This window comes from Stegostoma tigrinum, chromosome 17 (genome assembly GCF_030684315.1).
Source record: "Stegostoma tigrinum isolate sSteTig4 chromosome 17, sSteTig4.hap1, whole genome shotgun sequence".
NCBI classification, from domain to species: domain Eukaryota; kingdom Metazoa; phylum Chordata; class Chondrichthyes; order Orectolobiformes; family Stegostomatidae; genus Stegostoma; species Stegostoma tigrinum.
Window position 1 is genome coordinate 28842811 of NC_081370.1, and position 17453 is coordinate 28860263.

At 40.7% G+C, this 17453-nt stretch overlaps 1 protein-coding gene across 5 annotated transcripts in view; it reads left to right on the top strand.

The window, feature by feature from the left end:
* trim66 (tripartite motif containing 66) overlaps positions 1-17453 on the top strand; it is a 239686-nt gene that overhangs the window by 163251 nt on the left and 58982 nt on the right. For all 5 annotated transcript variants that reach the window (XM_048545261.2, XM_048545257.2, XM_048545258.2 and 2 more), the window contains 2 exons: positions 12405-12537; positions 13673-13789. In XM_048545261.2, coding sequence (XP_048401218.2) covers positions 12405-12537; positions 13673-13789 — 250 coding nt within the window. The remainder of the gene's footprint in view (positions 1-12404; positions 12538-13672; positions 13790-17453) is intronic.

Consider the following 17453-nt stretch of genomic DNA (forward strand, 5'->3'; position numbering starts at 1 on the left):
ATTATTTGTGTATTAGTTGTAAGATTCTTTGTGCTATCTTAATCTTGCTACCTTGAATTTATCCTGTCCACAAAGCTACAACTGCCCTAACTTATACTAAACTAATCAAGCTATTGCTACAGTGAATATTCTTCTCCACAATTTCTATGTCAACTAAAAATTCATGGATTGCTGTTTTTTTGCCACCCTCCACCATGGGCTGCACCAACAAACCTCCCTCTATGTCCTTGGCCTATGAAACAAGCTAGCTTACATCTTGGGGCATTGACATTGGAAGAATAGGTATTATTACGAACCTTTGCCACCTACTTTTCCATTTCTTGAATGGTCTTTTAGCAATGCACATTAGTACGATCAATATAAATCATACAACAAGTTGTACCTCTACCACCATATGAGATATAATGGGAATCTGGGGATGAGTTTGGGTATTCAGGCCCCAGTTCCACACTTGGTCTCACCAACTGGACTCCCTCAGGCTCTTGTCTGCTTGATCTTGATTTCCCTTGTGTGTTTTATCCTACTTGTCGATGATATCTTTAGCCTCCTTAATGAAGTGAGCCCAATCTGCTATCAGGTGGGGAATAGCAGCAGTTAGTGGCGACATACTGTAACATCTCTCAGTGTGTGTCCGTGCACTGGACCGTGAGATCTTCCTTAAGTATTGAGTCTTTTTCTGGCATGGGTAAGGTTTGTTCATTAACACTAATGTGCCAAGTTATATTGCCATTGGCAATATTGTGTCCCAACAAAGGACACCTTTTGAGCCTTTACGATAATAACTGGCCACTGTGGCTAAATAATTAGTTGGCCCGCTTAGGGCATACTGCAGAAAAGACTGGTTACTCACTGGTAAAATAGACAGTGTACAGCTCTCAAGAGTTGAAGCTACAATAGGTAACCTCTTGTCTAGTCTGTTCTTCTGGGCATGCTCACTCATCCTCTCCGTGGTGACACTGTGACAAATAGATTCCCTTCTTGGTAATATTCATGACAATCACATGGTTTGGGTTTTTTTTTAAGCAATATCCACATCCCCTCACAGTATTTGCGTATATTGTGAACATTCCTCAAGTGATGGGTATGATTGTCTCCATGCCTAGTTATGTGAAGCACTGCTCCTATGTATCATTCCCATTTTATCTCCATCATGAGTGCCCAGTACTCTACTAGCAAGGATTAAACTCCTGAGGTGGCTTAGGGGTGTGTTCTCCTCTAGCAATTTCCTCAATTGCTCATCCAGTACCCTGCCTGGCACTTAGTGCATGCCTAGTTACAAGTTAGTGCCGATCATTGTTCATAGCCAGCTCAAATAATTTGTATATGTCTCTGCCTTGTGCTATTCTTGGGAAATGTTAGCTATGCCATCAGTAATCAAGCTAGTTGTATCTTGAATGGTTTTCAAAAGCTTGATAGTGTCCGGAATAACTTGACAGGATTCTCATCCTAACTGACTCATTTTCTTTTGATTTTGGTAATTGCTAATTATGATCCTGTATATCCACTGCTTCAAATTTTGCATTTATAAGTCTAATTTGCTACCCCTGATTGTTACCTCTTCCCTGCTAACTCCAATAGTTCCAGTTGGTTGTAATTCCCCTCTTATCAATTGTCTTCAGAGGAGATGGGTAAACAGCTGCTTTGTTGTAGGAGAGCACCATTTTGGTACTTGTATCTCAGTTAGACCAAAGACAACTTACACATGCCTATACCCTGGCACAAAAGTCACATTTTCCCCTGCATCTTCTAACACTAATCCTATGTCAGTGTACCTATGCTAAGTCTCACTGCATTGGGGAACTGGAGTTGTTCTCTTACTGCGGTCTATTTATATTTTCCGTTCCCACCAGATCTACATTCATTACTGCCTTATGTGCAGTATAATCCTAATCTAGGGGTGTATTTTAACATTCAGTTCCTTTCATTGAAATTCCTGTTTTGTCTTTCAAGAATGTCTAGTTTATTTAGTACTGGTGGTAGAAATTGACTGTCTGATCTATTCGTTGTCTAATTTCCCCTATTGCTCACTTGGGTGATACTCTCTCATGGCCAATGTGATGGTTGTGGAATGTGTCGAATACCATGAACATTTCCAGTTTTTGTTTTCAGATCTGCATCATACAAGTGTAGTCTCCAGTAACTGGCAGGCAATGGTTGAACCAGCAATTGGAGAATGTGAAGTTTGAGATTGGTACACAATACTGTCCCTTCCTCCCCCTAGATCTGGACATAATTGTCCTTCTCAAACCTTTCTGGTATAATCTTGTTCCCTGTCAATCAAATGATTGGCTGATTTGTTTTAGCATGGGCTTCCAACACTACCACCCTATTTGTTTGTGTTCCTGTTGCTATCCATTCCAAACCAACTTGATCCCACTTCGTTCCTCAGCTTGGTCATGAGTTCTTTCATAATTTCTCTGAGACATGCCACAATGTCATTTATCCCTTTTTGGCCAGTATGTCACGTATCTGCTACCGGGTTTTCATTTCCAACTGTTTGAACCATGCCCACTATTTGACTTTCAGCAAGCCTCATATCTCAGTCTTAACCAAGTTGGTGAAGTTCCCATTAAATCAGATACTTGTTAGATTATACGTGAATTGACTCTTTCAAAAGTATTCCAAATCCAAAATTGAAACAATAGACACAAATGTTTCTTTTATATACAGCTCCTGTGGTGTTCTTGAGCTGACAGAATTCATTAGTGGTCAATTAAATTCTTCCCATTGATTTATCTCATTTTTACTAATACAAATTAAAAGCACCTAGACTGTTTCCATTGACTATTTATTTCAAATTAAAATATTTAAATTTATTTGCCTAAAAAATCAATTGAGTTACCAATTGTATGTTTGAACTAGCAACTTGTGTGAAATAATTTAATCAGTCCAATTTCAGAAACAATTATGTCTGTGCTCAAAAGTTTTAAAAATGATTGTAGTCAATTCATTGTTTTCCCTGTTTTCAAATACCTTGTTCTTAAATTCATTGTATTCATAATTTTTTAACCTCTGAATGTTATATTCAGATTCATGTTCCTTAATTTGGTTTGTTATCCTCCAGTGGGAGTCATAGAGCATGGAAACAAATCCTTCAGTTCAACCAGTACATGGCGACCATGATCCCAAACTAAACTTGTCCCACCTAAACTTGACCCATATCCCCTCCAAACCTTTCCAATTCATGAACGCCGAAATGTCTTTTAAACATAACTATACCTGCATCCACTACTTCGTCTGGCAGTTCATTCCACACACAAACCACTCTCTGTCTAGAAAGGTTGCTCATCGTATTCTTCTTAAAACTTTCTCTTCTCACCTTAAAAATGTGCCCCCTGGCTTTGAACTCACTCATCCCAGGAAAAAAAACCCCAATATTCACTTTATCTATGCGTTCATGATTTTATAAATCTCAATAAGGCCACCTCTCAATCTCCTATGCTCTAGTAAAATGTCCCAGCCTATCTAGTCTATTTCCTATCCAGCCTATTTTAAATCTATAACGTTTCATTCCCGACAGCATTCTGGTTAATCTTTCCTGAACCCTCTGCAGTTTAATAATATCTTCCCTGTAACAGAGTGACCAGAACTACACACCGAACTCTAGAAGAGGTCTCACCACCATCCTTTACAACCTCAACCAAACTCAACAACTCCTATATCTAAAAGTCTGAGCAATGAAGGCAAACGTGCCAAACACCACCTTATCCACCTTGCCTACTTGTGACACAGATTTCAAAGAATGATTCTCCTGAACCCCTAGGCCTGTTTGTTCTACAACACTCCCCAGAGCCCGACCATTAATTGTATAAGCCCTGCCCTTGTTTGCTTTACCAAGATGCAATACCTCACGCTTATTCAAATTAAACTCCATCTGCCACTCCTTAGTCCATTAACCAAATTAATCAAGATGTCTTTGTAATCTTAGAAAACCTTCTTCACTGTCCACTGTACTGCCAATTTTGGTGTCATCTGCAAACTTACTAACTATGCCTCTTACATTATCATCCAAATCATTTATATAAATGAGAAACAAAAGTGGATCCAGTACAGATCCCTGAGGAATACTGCTGATCACAGACCTTCAGTCCATAAAACAACCCTCCACCGTCATCCTCTGTCTCCCACTGTCAAGCCAATTTTGTATCCAATTGGCAAACTCTCACTAAATCCCATGTGATCTACCTTATCAACTAGTCTACTAAGTGGAACCCTGTCAAAGGCTTTTCTGATACCGCTCTGCTGTCATCAATCTTTTTGGTTACTTCAGTTTAAAAAAAACTCAATTCAGTTATCCATCTGTAGATTGCCTCACTCAGTAACAATAAAATAACATGAAACGTGGACTTAAACTTTTCCAGTTTTCTTTAATCAGTGTCCGTATTGAGGATACTTCTTACTAAGTGTTCCAATCCCAAAACCCTTGATTGTTTAAATCTAAGTTCTCCTTCCCCCTCTTGCAATTTCACTTTTTTTTTTAACTATTTCTGGATTGTTTTGTGGTCAGTTTTGCCAGGGAGTAGTGTCATTGTCTTGTAAATTAAGATGTTTTTGTATTTTACGAGCCACATTAACCATTTATGTACATTACTAGCCATATTAACCATTTCTTGCCATGCTGTTTATCGAGTAGGAGCACATGACCGAAACTTGTTCTTTAGTGCAATATTTCCACTACTTTGTACCTGTATATTTTGGACTAGTCTCGGAATATCCTTGTTCACTAATGTGATATCCCAGTACCATGCCACACATCTTGATTCTTGCATGATCTTTTCAAAACAATCTGAGGGAGTACTTATCTCTCTGCATCTGGTCCTGATGCCTTGGGTGGTGGCTCAATCATCAAATTCAGTTCTCTTAAAAGGAAAGACAAAGACATCACCATGGGCCATGGAGTGACAGATGGAGTTTGATTTAGATAAGCATGAGGTGATGCATTTTTAGGAAGAAAAAGTCAGGACAGCGTTTGTATACTTAATCACAGAGGCCTAGGGAATGTTGCTGAACAAAGGAACCTAGAGGTGCAGGTGCATAGTGCCCTGAAAGTGGAATGGAGGGTAGACAGTGTGGTGAAGAAGCCATTGGCAAACTTGTCTTTGATGATCTGTGCATTGAGTATAGGAGTTGGGATGTCATGTTGTGACTGGACAGGTCATTGGTTAGGCCACTTTTAGAGTACTGTGTTCAATTCTGATCTCCCTGCTGTACAAAAGATGTTGTTAAACTTGAAAGGAGACAGAAAGGATTTACAAGGAGGGAGAGGCTGTATAGGCTGGAGCTTTTTTCCCCTGGAGTGTCAGAGATTGGGGGTGACCTTTTATAGAGGTTAAGAAAACTATGAGGGACATGGATAGGTTGAATAGCCAAGGTCTTTTTCCTGGGGTTAGACAGTCCAAAACTGGAAGGCATAGGTTTAAGGTGAGGGGGAGAGACTTGAAAGGGACCTGACGTGCAACTTTTTCACACAGAGGATGGTGTGTACCTGAAATGAGCTGCCAGATGAAGTGGTGGAGATGTGTACAATTACAATTTGAAAAGCTTCTGAATCAGAATAGGAAGCGTTTAGAGGGATATGGGCCAAATGCTGACATGGCATATGGGACTACATCAGTTTAGGATATCTGGTTGGCATGGACAAGTTGGACCAAATGATCTGTTTCCATGCCGTATATAACTCTATGACTCCATCACCAAGAGAAAGCTGTCAGTTTAGTGCTCTTATCTATACTCCCCTTTCACTAAAATGCAGGTTGACCTCAATTGCCATAACAGCCTATTATTCTAATAATGTTTGGCTTCTTCTGCCACCCACTCTCCACCCGTAAACACTTGTTCTCATCCAGTTTTACAATTCAGCAAGTCTCCATCCTATCTCATTCCTGTGCCCTGGAGAAATTAGCATTACAATGAAACAAATTCTGATAACGGCTTAAAGCAGAAGTCAAACATTTCTGTTTGATTCATGCAAAATCATACTTTGTTCTTTCTCTGAGGTAACCCCCTTTTATTAAAAAAATTACTTGACAATACACACTAGATATTTGATATGTCAATATGAAAATTTGTCCAAATTCAATATTTCATTTACTCCTTCAAAGACACCAACAATCTTCTTTCTATGCATTAAAACCACTGACACTGCGTGCATACTTTTTATTATTTTCCAGAATCCCTTTTAATTTCAAGCAACTGTTGCGCTTTATAAGTTTTAGAATTCTAGACCATGTGAGTCTTAATATAATTTTTTTAATGATATGTTCAATCTTCCCTTCAGTGATGCAATTTATGTTAAATCACTTGCTTAACACCAGTCTTTGCTTTTTCCTAGTTTCTGCTGTGTGGAAATCTTGAAAACAAATTATGTTCCCTTATGTTACCTTAATGCAGAAGATCAGGAGACATATTAATTTCACGAATTGTTAATCTGGGATATGCTAAATTTAATAATAACAAACTTGAATACATTGTTACAAAGTTATCTCTAATACAAAGATTTACTTTAGTCAATTGCTATTCTGTTTTTAATACACTGGTACTATACCGTAGCAGACATCCTGATTTCTTGCTTTGGGCTAACAAGCTGGGGGGAGTATCGTCTCTGTCTTATTTGGAAGATAAATACATACCCCTTAGCCTTACAGCTGTAAGTCTAAAATATTAGACTAAATAAAAACCAAAAGAACTGCAAATGCTGTAAATCAGGAACAAAAACAAAGTTCATGATGAAGCTCAGCAGGTCTGGCAGCATATGTGAATGAAAAAAGTTAACGTTTTGGGTCTGGTGACCCTTATGCAAAACTGTTCTGCGGAAGGGTCACCGGACCTGAAATGTTAACTCTGTTTTTTTCCTTCACAGGTGTGGCCAGACCTGCTGAGCTTTTCCAGCAACATTGTTTTTGTGCGTAAAGTATTAGACCATTATCTTTACTCTGCTCTCAATCTCACGGTGCATTTCGCCATCCACATGAAGCTGAGTAAAGTCACGTGATGTTGGAGTACTAAGCTCTGCATTGCCTATACGTAGGTAGAACAATAATATTAATGAATTTTATTTTAATTGTGTGAATATAATTAAACTAAGTCAATCATGAAATGTTAGTTAACCCACTAATCCTACAATTCGCCTCAGGACAAACTGGATGGATTAAACTTATGTTGCTGTGATGAACTTAAAACTTTATTTGATTGAGTTAGTACTCAGTGTTACAATGACTGTGCATCTTTCATTCACTTCTTAGTCAGTATTTTGTGTTGCAGTGACTGTCTGATTTTTTTTTGTGGGTACTGTATTACATATCTTACTGTCTTGTGACCAGGGATTTTTGAGATGTTAGATTTGTTCATTTCATTACATCATTTAGCCATGTTAATTGTCTTCATGTTTTATAGTAACTTTTACCTTTTCCAGATAACAACCTCAGAAATAAAGTCCCTGCAACATTTTTGTCGCATCAAAAATGAACATTGAGACAGAGTCATACAACGCGGATACAGACCTTTCAATCCAACTAGTCCACGCTCATCATGTTCCTGAACTAAACTATTCCCACCTGTCTGAATTTGGCCCAGCTCCCTCCAAAGCTTTCCTGTTCATGTACTTATCCAAATGTCTTTTAAATGTTAATCGCTGTACCAGCATCCACCACTTCCTTAGGAAGTTCATTCTACACAGTATCCAGTCTCTGTGTCAAAAATTTGACTCTCCAGTCCTTTTTAAAACTTTCTCCTTTCACCTTAAAAATATGCCCCCTAGTTATAAACTCTCCACTTTAGGGCAAAGAAATTTGCTATTCACCTTATATAAAACCAATATAAGGTCACCCCTCAACCTCCAATGCTCCAGTTAAAAATGCCCTCGTCTATCCAGCCTACTTTTATAACACAAACTCTCCATTCCCATCAACATCTTGGTAAATCCTTCTGAACCCTCTCCAATTTAATAATATCCTTCCTGTAACAGGGCAACCAGAACTGCACACACCTCTTGAAGAGGCCTCACCAATGTCCTTTACAACCTCAGCATGACATCATAAGAACTGAGCAATGAAGGCAAGCATGCTAAACACCTTTGTAACCATCCTGTCTACCTGTGATGCAAATTTCAAAGAATTATATATGTGAACCCCCTAGGTCCCTCCGATCAACAACACTACCCAAGGTCATACCATTAGTTGTATAAGTCCAGCCTTCGTTTTACAAAAATGCAATACCTCACATTTATCCCTGTTAACTCCATCTGCCACTCCTTCGCCCATTGACCCAACTGATCAAGATCTTTGTACTCTTAGGTAACCTTCTTCGCTGTCCACTATCCTACCAATTTTAGTGTCATCTGCAAACTTACTAATCATGCCTCCTATATTTTCATCCAAATCATTTATATAAATGACAAACAGAAGTAGATCCAGCACCGATCCCCGTGGAAGACCACAGGTCAAAAGCTTCCAGTCTGACAAACAACCTGTCACCACGACCCTCTGGATGAACTTTTCATCACATGACCGATTTGCTAATATGGAATTTAAATAATATGTTGAATTTGTTTAAGATTATGATTGACCTGCATGTATCTGTTGTTGCTTCCAAACCCCTCAATTATCTAAATAATCAGCTTTTTTTCTGTATGAAAATATAAAGTATCGAAATTGCACTGCATCGGTCTCATGTTTTCAGTATTTCAGGTTAACAAAATGACCGTTGACAACCCGCAGAGGCCCACTTAAGCCCTATTATTGAGAAAGGTGTTTTCCTGATGGGCCCACCAACTCCTCTGACCTCCACTGCCTAGTAAATCCAGTTGTAAAATTCCAACGATACAGACACAATACTACCACTAATTCTGCACCAACATAAATAATCAAAATCATATGCCATAACTAACATTTAGATGCTATTTAATTTCCTGATGCATCCAGTTTGTGTGCTTCCAGCGTATGTATGATGTGCCCATGCTGGTCTCTCAATGGTCAGAGTGTGTCTTGTAGGGGGCCTGCATTTTTTGGAGTTTCCAACTTGCACAGTGCAGGCACCTTTGGTATTGCGAAGTCTTCTGTCACAGCCCTGTAGTTTTCTTATATAGTTTGGTGTCAGATTTTGTTTTATACTGCTGTGAGATTTTACATTAATATTAAATATAAGTCATGAGAAATTTGAAAAGTTTTTTGGTTTTAGAAAACTTTTTTTAAGACTGATGTAGAGTCATAGAGACACACAGCGCAGAAACACACCCTTCGGTCCAACTCTTCCATGCTCCGCAGATACCTTAAATGAATCTAGTCCCATTCACCAGCATTTGGTCCATATCCCTTCCTATTCTTATCCCCATCCAAGTACCCCCTCCACCACTTCCTCTGGCAGTGCATTCTGTACAAGCACCACCCTCTGTGTGTAAATGTTGCCCCTTAGGTTCCTTTTAAATCTTTTCCCTCTCACCCTAAACCTATGCCCTCAGGTTTTGGACACCCCCCACCCCGGGAAGTAGACCTTGTCTATTCATGCTATCCATGCCCATCATGATTTTATAAACCTTTATAAGGCCAGTCCTCAGCCTCTGATGCTCCAGGGAAAATAGCCTCCGCCTATTCGGCCTCTTCCTATAGCTGAAACCCTCGAACCCTCGCAACATTCTTGTGAATCTTCTCTGAACCCTTCCAAGTTTCACAATATCCTTCCTATAGCAATGAGACCAGAATTGCATGCTGTATTCCAAAAGTGGCCTCACCAATGTCTTATACAGCTGCAACTTGAACTCTCAACTTCAATATCCAATGCACTGAAGAATATAAAATGTGAGGCTGGATGAACACAGCAGGCCAAGCAGCATCTCAGGAGCACAAAAGCTGACGTTTCGGGCCTAGACCCTTCATCAGAGAGGGGGATGGGGTGAGGGTTCTGGAATAAATAGGGAGAGAGGGGAGGCGGACCGAAGATGGAGAGAAAAGAAGATAGGTGGAGAGAGTATAGGAGGGGAGGTAGGGAGGGGATAAGTCAGTCCAGGGAAGATGGACAGGTCAAGGAGGTGGGATGAAGTTAGTAGGTAGATGGGGGTGCGGCTTCGGGTGGGAGGAAGGGATGGGTGAGAGGAAGAACAGGTTAGGGAGGCAGAGACAGGTTGGACTGGTTTTGGGATGCAGTGGGTGGAGGGGAAGAGCTGGGCTGGCTGTGTGGTGCAGTGGGGGGAGGGGACGAACTGGGCTGGTTTAGGGATGCGGTGGGGGAAGGGGAGATTTTGAAACTGGTGAAGTCCACATTGATACCATTAGCCTGCAGGGTTCCCTGGCGGAATATGAGTTGCTGTTCCTGCAACCTTTGGGTGGCATCATTGTGGTACTGCAGGAGGCCCATGATGGACATGCCATCTAAAGAATGGGAGGGGGAGTGGAAATGGTTTGCGACTGGGAGGTGCAGTTGTTTGTTGCGAACTGAGCGGAGGTGTTCTGCAAAGCGGTCCCCAAGCCTCCGCTTGGCTTCCCCAATGTAGAGGAGGCCACACCGGGTACAGTGGATGCAGTATACCACATTGGCAGATGTGCAGGTGAACCTCTGCTTAATGTGGAATGTCATCTTGGGGCCTGGGATACGGGTGAGGGAGGAGGTGTGGGGACAAGTGTAGCATTTCCTGCGGTTGCAGGGGAAGGTGCCGGGTGTGGTGGGGTTGGAGGGTAGTGTGGAGCGAACAAGGGAGTCACGGAGAGAGTGGTCTCTCCGGAAAGCAGACAGGGGTGGGGATGGAAAAATGTCTTGGGTGGTGTGGTCGGATTGTGGATGGCGGAAGTGTCGGAGGATGATGCGTTGTATCCGGAGGTTGGTGGGGTGGTGTGTGAGAACGAGGGGGATCCTCGTTCAATGTGGACTTCACCAGTTTCAAAATCTCCCCTTCCCCCACCGCATCCCTAAACCAGCCCAGTTCGTCCCCTCCCCCCATTGCACCACACAACCAGCCCAGCTCTTACCCTCCACCCACTGCATCCCAAAACCAGTCCAACCTGTCTCTGCCTCCCTAACCTGTTCTTCCTCTCACCCATCCCTTCCTCCCACCCCAAGCCGCACCCCCATCTACCTACTAACCTCGTCCCACCTCCTTGACCTGTCCATCTTCCCTGGACTGACCTATCCCCTCCCTACCTCCCCACCTATACTCTCTCCACCTATTTTCGTTTCTTTCCATCTTCGGTCCATCTCCCCCTCTCTCCCTATTTATTCCAGAACCCTCACCCCATCCCCCTCTCTGATGAAGGGTCTAGGCCCGAAACGTCAGCTTTTGTGCTCCTGAGATGCTGCTTGGCCTGCTGTGTTCATCCAGCCTCACATTTTATTATCTTGGATTCTCCAGCATCTGCAGTTCCCATTATCATTGAAGAATAAAGGCAGCTTACCAAACACCACCTTCTCTGCCTACAACTCTATTGTTAAAGAACTGTGAACCTGCATTCCAAGTTCTCTGTTCAGCAACACACCCCAGCACCTTACCATTAAGTGTGTATGCCCTGCCCTGATTTCCCTTTCCAAAATGCAGCATCTCACATTTATCTAAAGTAAACTACATCTGTGACACCTTAGCCCATCGGCCCATCTGATCAATATCCCGTTGTACTCTGAGGTAACTTTCTTCGCTCTATATATTTCAATTGGGTCATGTAGGAATCCAGCTTTACTTCCTACTGATAACATTAGTCAATGATAATAATAATAAACTTTCTAGTATTATTGATAAAAATATTTCATAGTTCTGTTGCCCAAATAATTCTATTTGTTACTCCAAACCATTAACCAAGCATTAGTTTAAACTTGTGAATCGTACTGTAATGCTAAACTGGTATAGAAATGCTAGTTAGGATTCCTTCATCGCTTAATGCATAACTAATCTACCTGAAGCCAGCAAACTTCACAGCAGTGTCTCGCATAAAGTGTGTTTAGTTGATTATCATAAAAGGGAATTATTGGACTGTCATTCCTGGGTAAGGTCAAAATATGATTTTAGGAGTGTGTGTGCACCTGAATACTGGCTAGCAAATTAATTGGTTTATTTGTGTGCATGAATTTTAATGGGTTGCCACCTGATTGAACTGCATGCTGACACTTGCAGTTTGAGATTACAACTTGCCTCCTTGGGTGGAGTACAGTTTACAGCAATTAACAGACTTTTCTGTTCTTCCACCTTTGGAAAAATTACAAATGTTGAATTGAACTGATGGTATGTTTTGGCTAGGAAAAGTATGTTGCAGCCAATGTATTTCTTGGCCTGGGTACTTTCTACTGTGGGATTCTAGTCTCATGAGAGCAATTCTTTTAATAAAGTACATACTTTGTTGTTGTTGTTTACTTCAATTGATTAACCTTCAAAAATGTTTGCATCCTGCATTGATTTAAATCGTGAGAGTTTTAATTTATCCAATTTACAGGTGACAGAAGTGAGGTTGATGAGTTTCCACTCTTTTGTCCGCTTCACAGTAAAGAGCCAATGAAGCTGTTCTGTGAGACCTGCGATGTGCTGGCCTGCTGGAATTGCCAGCTATCACAACACAAAGGTCATAGGTAAGGTGAAGGGGGATAATCTAACAGGAGGATTGCAAGGTCCTGTCTCCCTGCAAGTTTAAAGCTGTGTAAGTTAGTTATCAAAACCTAATGCAGGATACTTTGCCTCAGAGTTACGAAATTACTTAAGAAATTTTTATGATGCTGCAACCAGTTTTCTGTGTATGGGTGGAACAATGTTTTTCTCATTCAGATTGAATAAGATTAGAGGGTAAGGAAATAGTGAGACCAATGTAATTAGAATTATATGTTTGAGGGTTGGAGCAAAGTGAAGAAGCATAAGAAAATGAGTTGCACAGTGTGACTCTACTGTGGCTTTAAGAGGTGTATTCTGTCCCTGTTTTTATTTTGAAGCAGAAGTAATGAGCAGCTTGGTCCAAGCCAACAGAGTAAGCAGCTTGTGAGGTCCCCGAATGTTTGTTTTTAAATTTAAACCATGGAAGCATGAGCAGCTGGAGCCAGGCTCTGAAAGAATCAGGGTTTTCGTTTAACTTTCAGCAGTTGTTGGGGTTTTGAGGATGATAGTGGATACTGCCATATGTTTCTCCCTGCTGCAACAAAATGTTTGAGTTCTCTTTCCAGAATTTTTTTCTTGGTTTTTTTTTTGTTTCTTCTGGACTGGAGAAACATTGTTTCACATGCAATCTATTTTACTGAATTTGCCTGTGCTAAGGTGTATTTATAGGAAGTTATCGCTAATAGAGCAATCGCCATTTAGTTGTTAAATAATCTAATATTCTGTTAAGTTTTCCAAGAGAGTTAAAGTTACTGATTCTTCTTTCTTTTGTTTGTATTTTAACTGTTCGGTAAGGATAATGTGTTTTGCTTAAAGCCGAGTAGTGTAACTAATCGAATTACAGCTGGAACATAGCACCTTACACTTGCCTTTAAATAAGACAAAAGTTAGGATCTTGGCTATCTCCTTCATACCTTTTGAAGGGGTTTGGTCCCTAACAACAGGAAGAAGAAACAGGAGTGGAGATATTTAAAATATCCAGCAGGTTGTGTGGAGAATCTACTTCTATGGTTATGGAAGAGTCTTATGATAAAAATTCATAAGTGGGCCAAACTGATTTCTCAGTAGCTACTGAGTTGCTGGTTCTATCAATGTGCTTTTCCTATTTCTTCCTCACAGTTTCAAATATCTGGAAGATGCTTTACAAAATCAGAAGATGATTTTGGAGGAATTATCACTGAAAATGGAAGAGAAAAAAGTCAGCATCCAAAACACAGCAAAACAAGTAGAAGATAGGTAATGTGATCTACTTTTGCTCTAAAAAGATAATCACTGACTTAAAATTGGTTTAGGCAGGCAGTTTGAAATAAAACCAAATCTGTAATTTATTCTACATGCAGCTATTTATGCTGTTCAAGACTGAAAAAGGATTGAAACTGAAATGAATAAAAATTTAAACACTTAGATTTAAACATTGAAGATGTTTATTCCAAGCCATGTTGCCAAAATATAAGAAGGCAATGGCCCTGCTAATTCAGGGACTCTGTTAAGTTAAAAAAGTTAATAAATACTTTTCTAAAAAGTCAATTAAAATCAGTCAATTTAATTTCTAAAGTCAAATCCATTAGTTTTTCTAAAGAATGGAATTTGACTTTAAATGTAATTTTTTGACGCTGGACTTGGTAACAAAAGCTGTTGCAACAATTTGTTCCAATATCTGCCAATATTCTAATTAAAATAATCTAATTTATCAATGAGCATGGCACAACCTTCCATTGTTCTTCAATGGAGAACTGTGTTTCAGGATGCGTATTATGTGTCTGCAGCTTACTGGCCTGTTGACCATGAAACCTGAGCCCCAAGCCAATCAGGCACAGGAATTAGATATTGAGCCAATCAGTAACCAAAACTGATTCCTCCCACATTTCTTGAAAATAGTTCTAAGCTGTGTCTGTTGTATCTTTCAGGAGATTTTCGTTTAAACATAATGTTTACTTACACAGCACATTTATTTTATTTTTGCACTGGATTAATTTGTTTGATTTCAACTTTTTTGCTGCACTACTATGAATCAAGACATATCAACTGATATAAAGTCTCCTCTTTACATGCTTGGTATTTTGAAGAAAATTTCTACATCCGAACAACTCACCGTGGACAATATCCAATTTTTCAAAGGGGTGTTCTAGTGCCATTTTAAAAAGCTGGAACTGCACATTTCAGCCCTGTTCAAGAAACCTTGTTCCTTCAGGCTTGGCACTTCCAGTACAGAATGCATATTGCTAGTACTATGTCATTCAGGAAAAAACTAAATAACACAGGAGGTCCTCTCAGAAGTGAAATATACACTTTTTAAAAAGTTGGTGATACTTGAGCATAGTTAGCAAAGCAAGGATTTGTTGCCCATCTCTAATTGCCTCTGAGAAAGTGATCATGAACTACTGCCACAAACCACTGCAGTTGTAGCTTCATCAGTAATGCTGTTAGGAATAGAAGTTTGGATGAAAGTGGGGGAACAGCAATATAATTCAACCAGATTCTTCGTGGCTTGGAGAGGAACCTGCTGTTCCCTGCCCTTATCCTTCAAATTACAACAGATTGCCAGTTTGGAACGTGCTATGCTACTTAAAATGAGTCGCTGAAGCCCATCTTGTAGATGGCACACACAACTACTACTGTGCCTCAGTGATGGCATGCTGCGTGCATATTTTAGTGTGTGGGGTGTCTATCTATTGAGCTGCTTTGTCCTGGATGGTGTCAATTTTCTTGGGTGTTATTGAAATTGTACTTATCTGACTGAGGGAGAGCGCATTTTCTAGATTTTTGACTCTGATGTTTTGATGTGGAGCCAGGGCAATTGTAGGGAATGACCATGGGTTGGTTAGAGCTTGTTAGGTACAGAAACTTGGTACATCAGGCCCTGCTGCTTAGGAAATTGAATGTCACAGATCAGTTCAAAGGGTAACATGAAGAGCAACGTTCAGGGAAAAGTACATAGAACATAGAACATAGGACATTACAGCACAATACAGGCCCTTCGGCCCTCGATGTTGTGCCAACTTGTCATACCGATCTGAAGCGCATCTAACCTACACTATTCCATGTACGCCGATATGCTTATCCAATGACGACTTAAATGTACCTAAAGTTGGCGAATCTATAACCGTTGCAGGCAAAGCGTTCCATTCCCTTAGTACTCACTGAGTAAAGAAACTACCTCTGACATCTGTCCTATATCTTTCACCCCTCAATTTAAAGCTATGCCCCCTCGTGCTTGCTGTCACCATCCTAGGAAAAAGGCTCTCCCTATCCACCCTATCTAACCCTCTGATTTATATGTTTCAATTAAGTCACCTCTTAACCTTCTTCTCTCTAATGAAAACAGCCTCAAGTCCCTCAGCCTTTCCTCGTAAGACCTTCCCTCCATACCAGGCAACATCCTAGTAAATCTCCTCTGTACCCTTTCCAAAGCGTCCACATCCTTCTTATAATGCGGTGACCAGAACTGTACACAATACTCCAAGTGCAGCCACACCAGAGTTTTGGACAGCTGCAGCATAACCTCTTGGTTCCAGAACTCGATCCCTCTATTAATAAAAGCTGAAACACTGTATGGCTTAACAGCCCTGTCTACCTGGGTGGCAACTTTCAAGGATCTGTGTATATGGACACCGAGATCTCTCTGCTCATCTACACTACTAAGAATCTTACCATTAGCTCAGTACTTTGCCTTCCGGTTACTCCTACCAAAGTGCATCACCTCATACTTGTCCGCATTAAACTCCATTTGCCACCTCTCAGCCCAGCTCTGCAGCTTATCTATGTCCCTCTGCAACCTACAGCATCCTTCTTCACTATCTACAACTCCACTGACCTTAGTGTCATCTGCAAATTTACTAACCCATCCTTCTACGCTCTCATCCAGGTCATTTATAAAAATGACAAACAGCAGTGGACCCAACACCGACCCTTGCGGTACACCACTAGTAACTGGTCTCCAGGATGAACATTTCCCATCAACTACCACCCTCTGTCTTCTTTCACCAAGCTGATTCCTGCTCCAAACTGCTATATCTCCAACAATCCCATTCCTCCGCATTTTGTACAATAGCCTACTGTGGGGGAACCTTATTGAACGCCTTGCTGAAATCCATATACACCACATCAACTGGTTTACTCTCATCTCCCTGTTTGGTCACCTTCTCAAAGAACTCAATAAAGTTTGTGAGGCACGACCTACCCTTCACAAAACCGTGTTGACTATCCCTAATCAAATTATTATTTTCTAGATGATTATAAATCCTATCCCTTATAACCTTTTCCAACACTTTACCAACAACTGAAGTAAGGCTCACTGGTCTATAATTACTAGGGTTGTCTCTACTCCCCTTCTTGAACAGGGGAACCACATTTGCTATCCTCCAGTCGTCTGGCACTATTCCTGTAGACAATCACGAGTTAAAGATCAATACCAAAGGCTCGGCAATCTCCTCCCTGGCTTCCCAGACGATCCTAGGATATATCCCATCCTGCCCAGGGGACTTATCTGTCTTCACCCTTTGTAGAATTTCTAATATCTCTTCCTTGTGAACCTCAATCCCACCTAGTCTAGTAGCCTGTATCTCAGTATTCTCCTCGACAACATTGTCATTTTCTAGAGTGAATACTGTCGAAAAATATTTATTTAGTGCTTCCCCTATCTCTTCTGACTCCACACACAACTTACCACTACTAACCTTGATTGGGCCTGATCTTACTTTTGTTATTCTTTTATTCCTTAAATACCAATAGAAAGCCTTAGGGTTTACCCTGATCCTATCTGCCAACAACTTCTCATGTCTCCTCCTACTGGGTATCAGCTTGGTAAACTTGAAATTTTGCTTGTTCCATCAGTTCAGAGCAGGAAAGGCATCCAAATGTTGTCAGTACCATGTAGATGAAGGGGTGTTGTTAGCTCTTT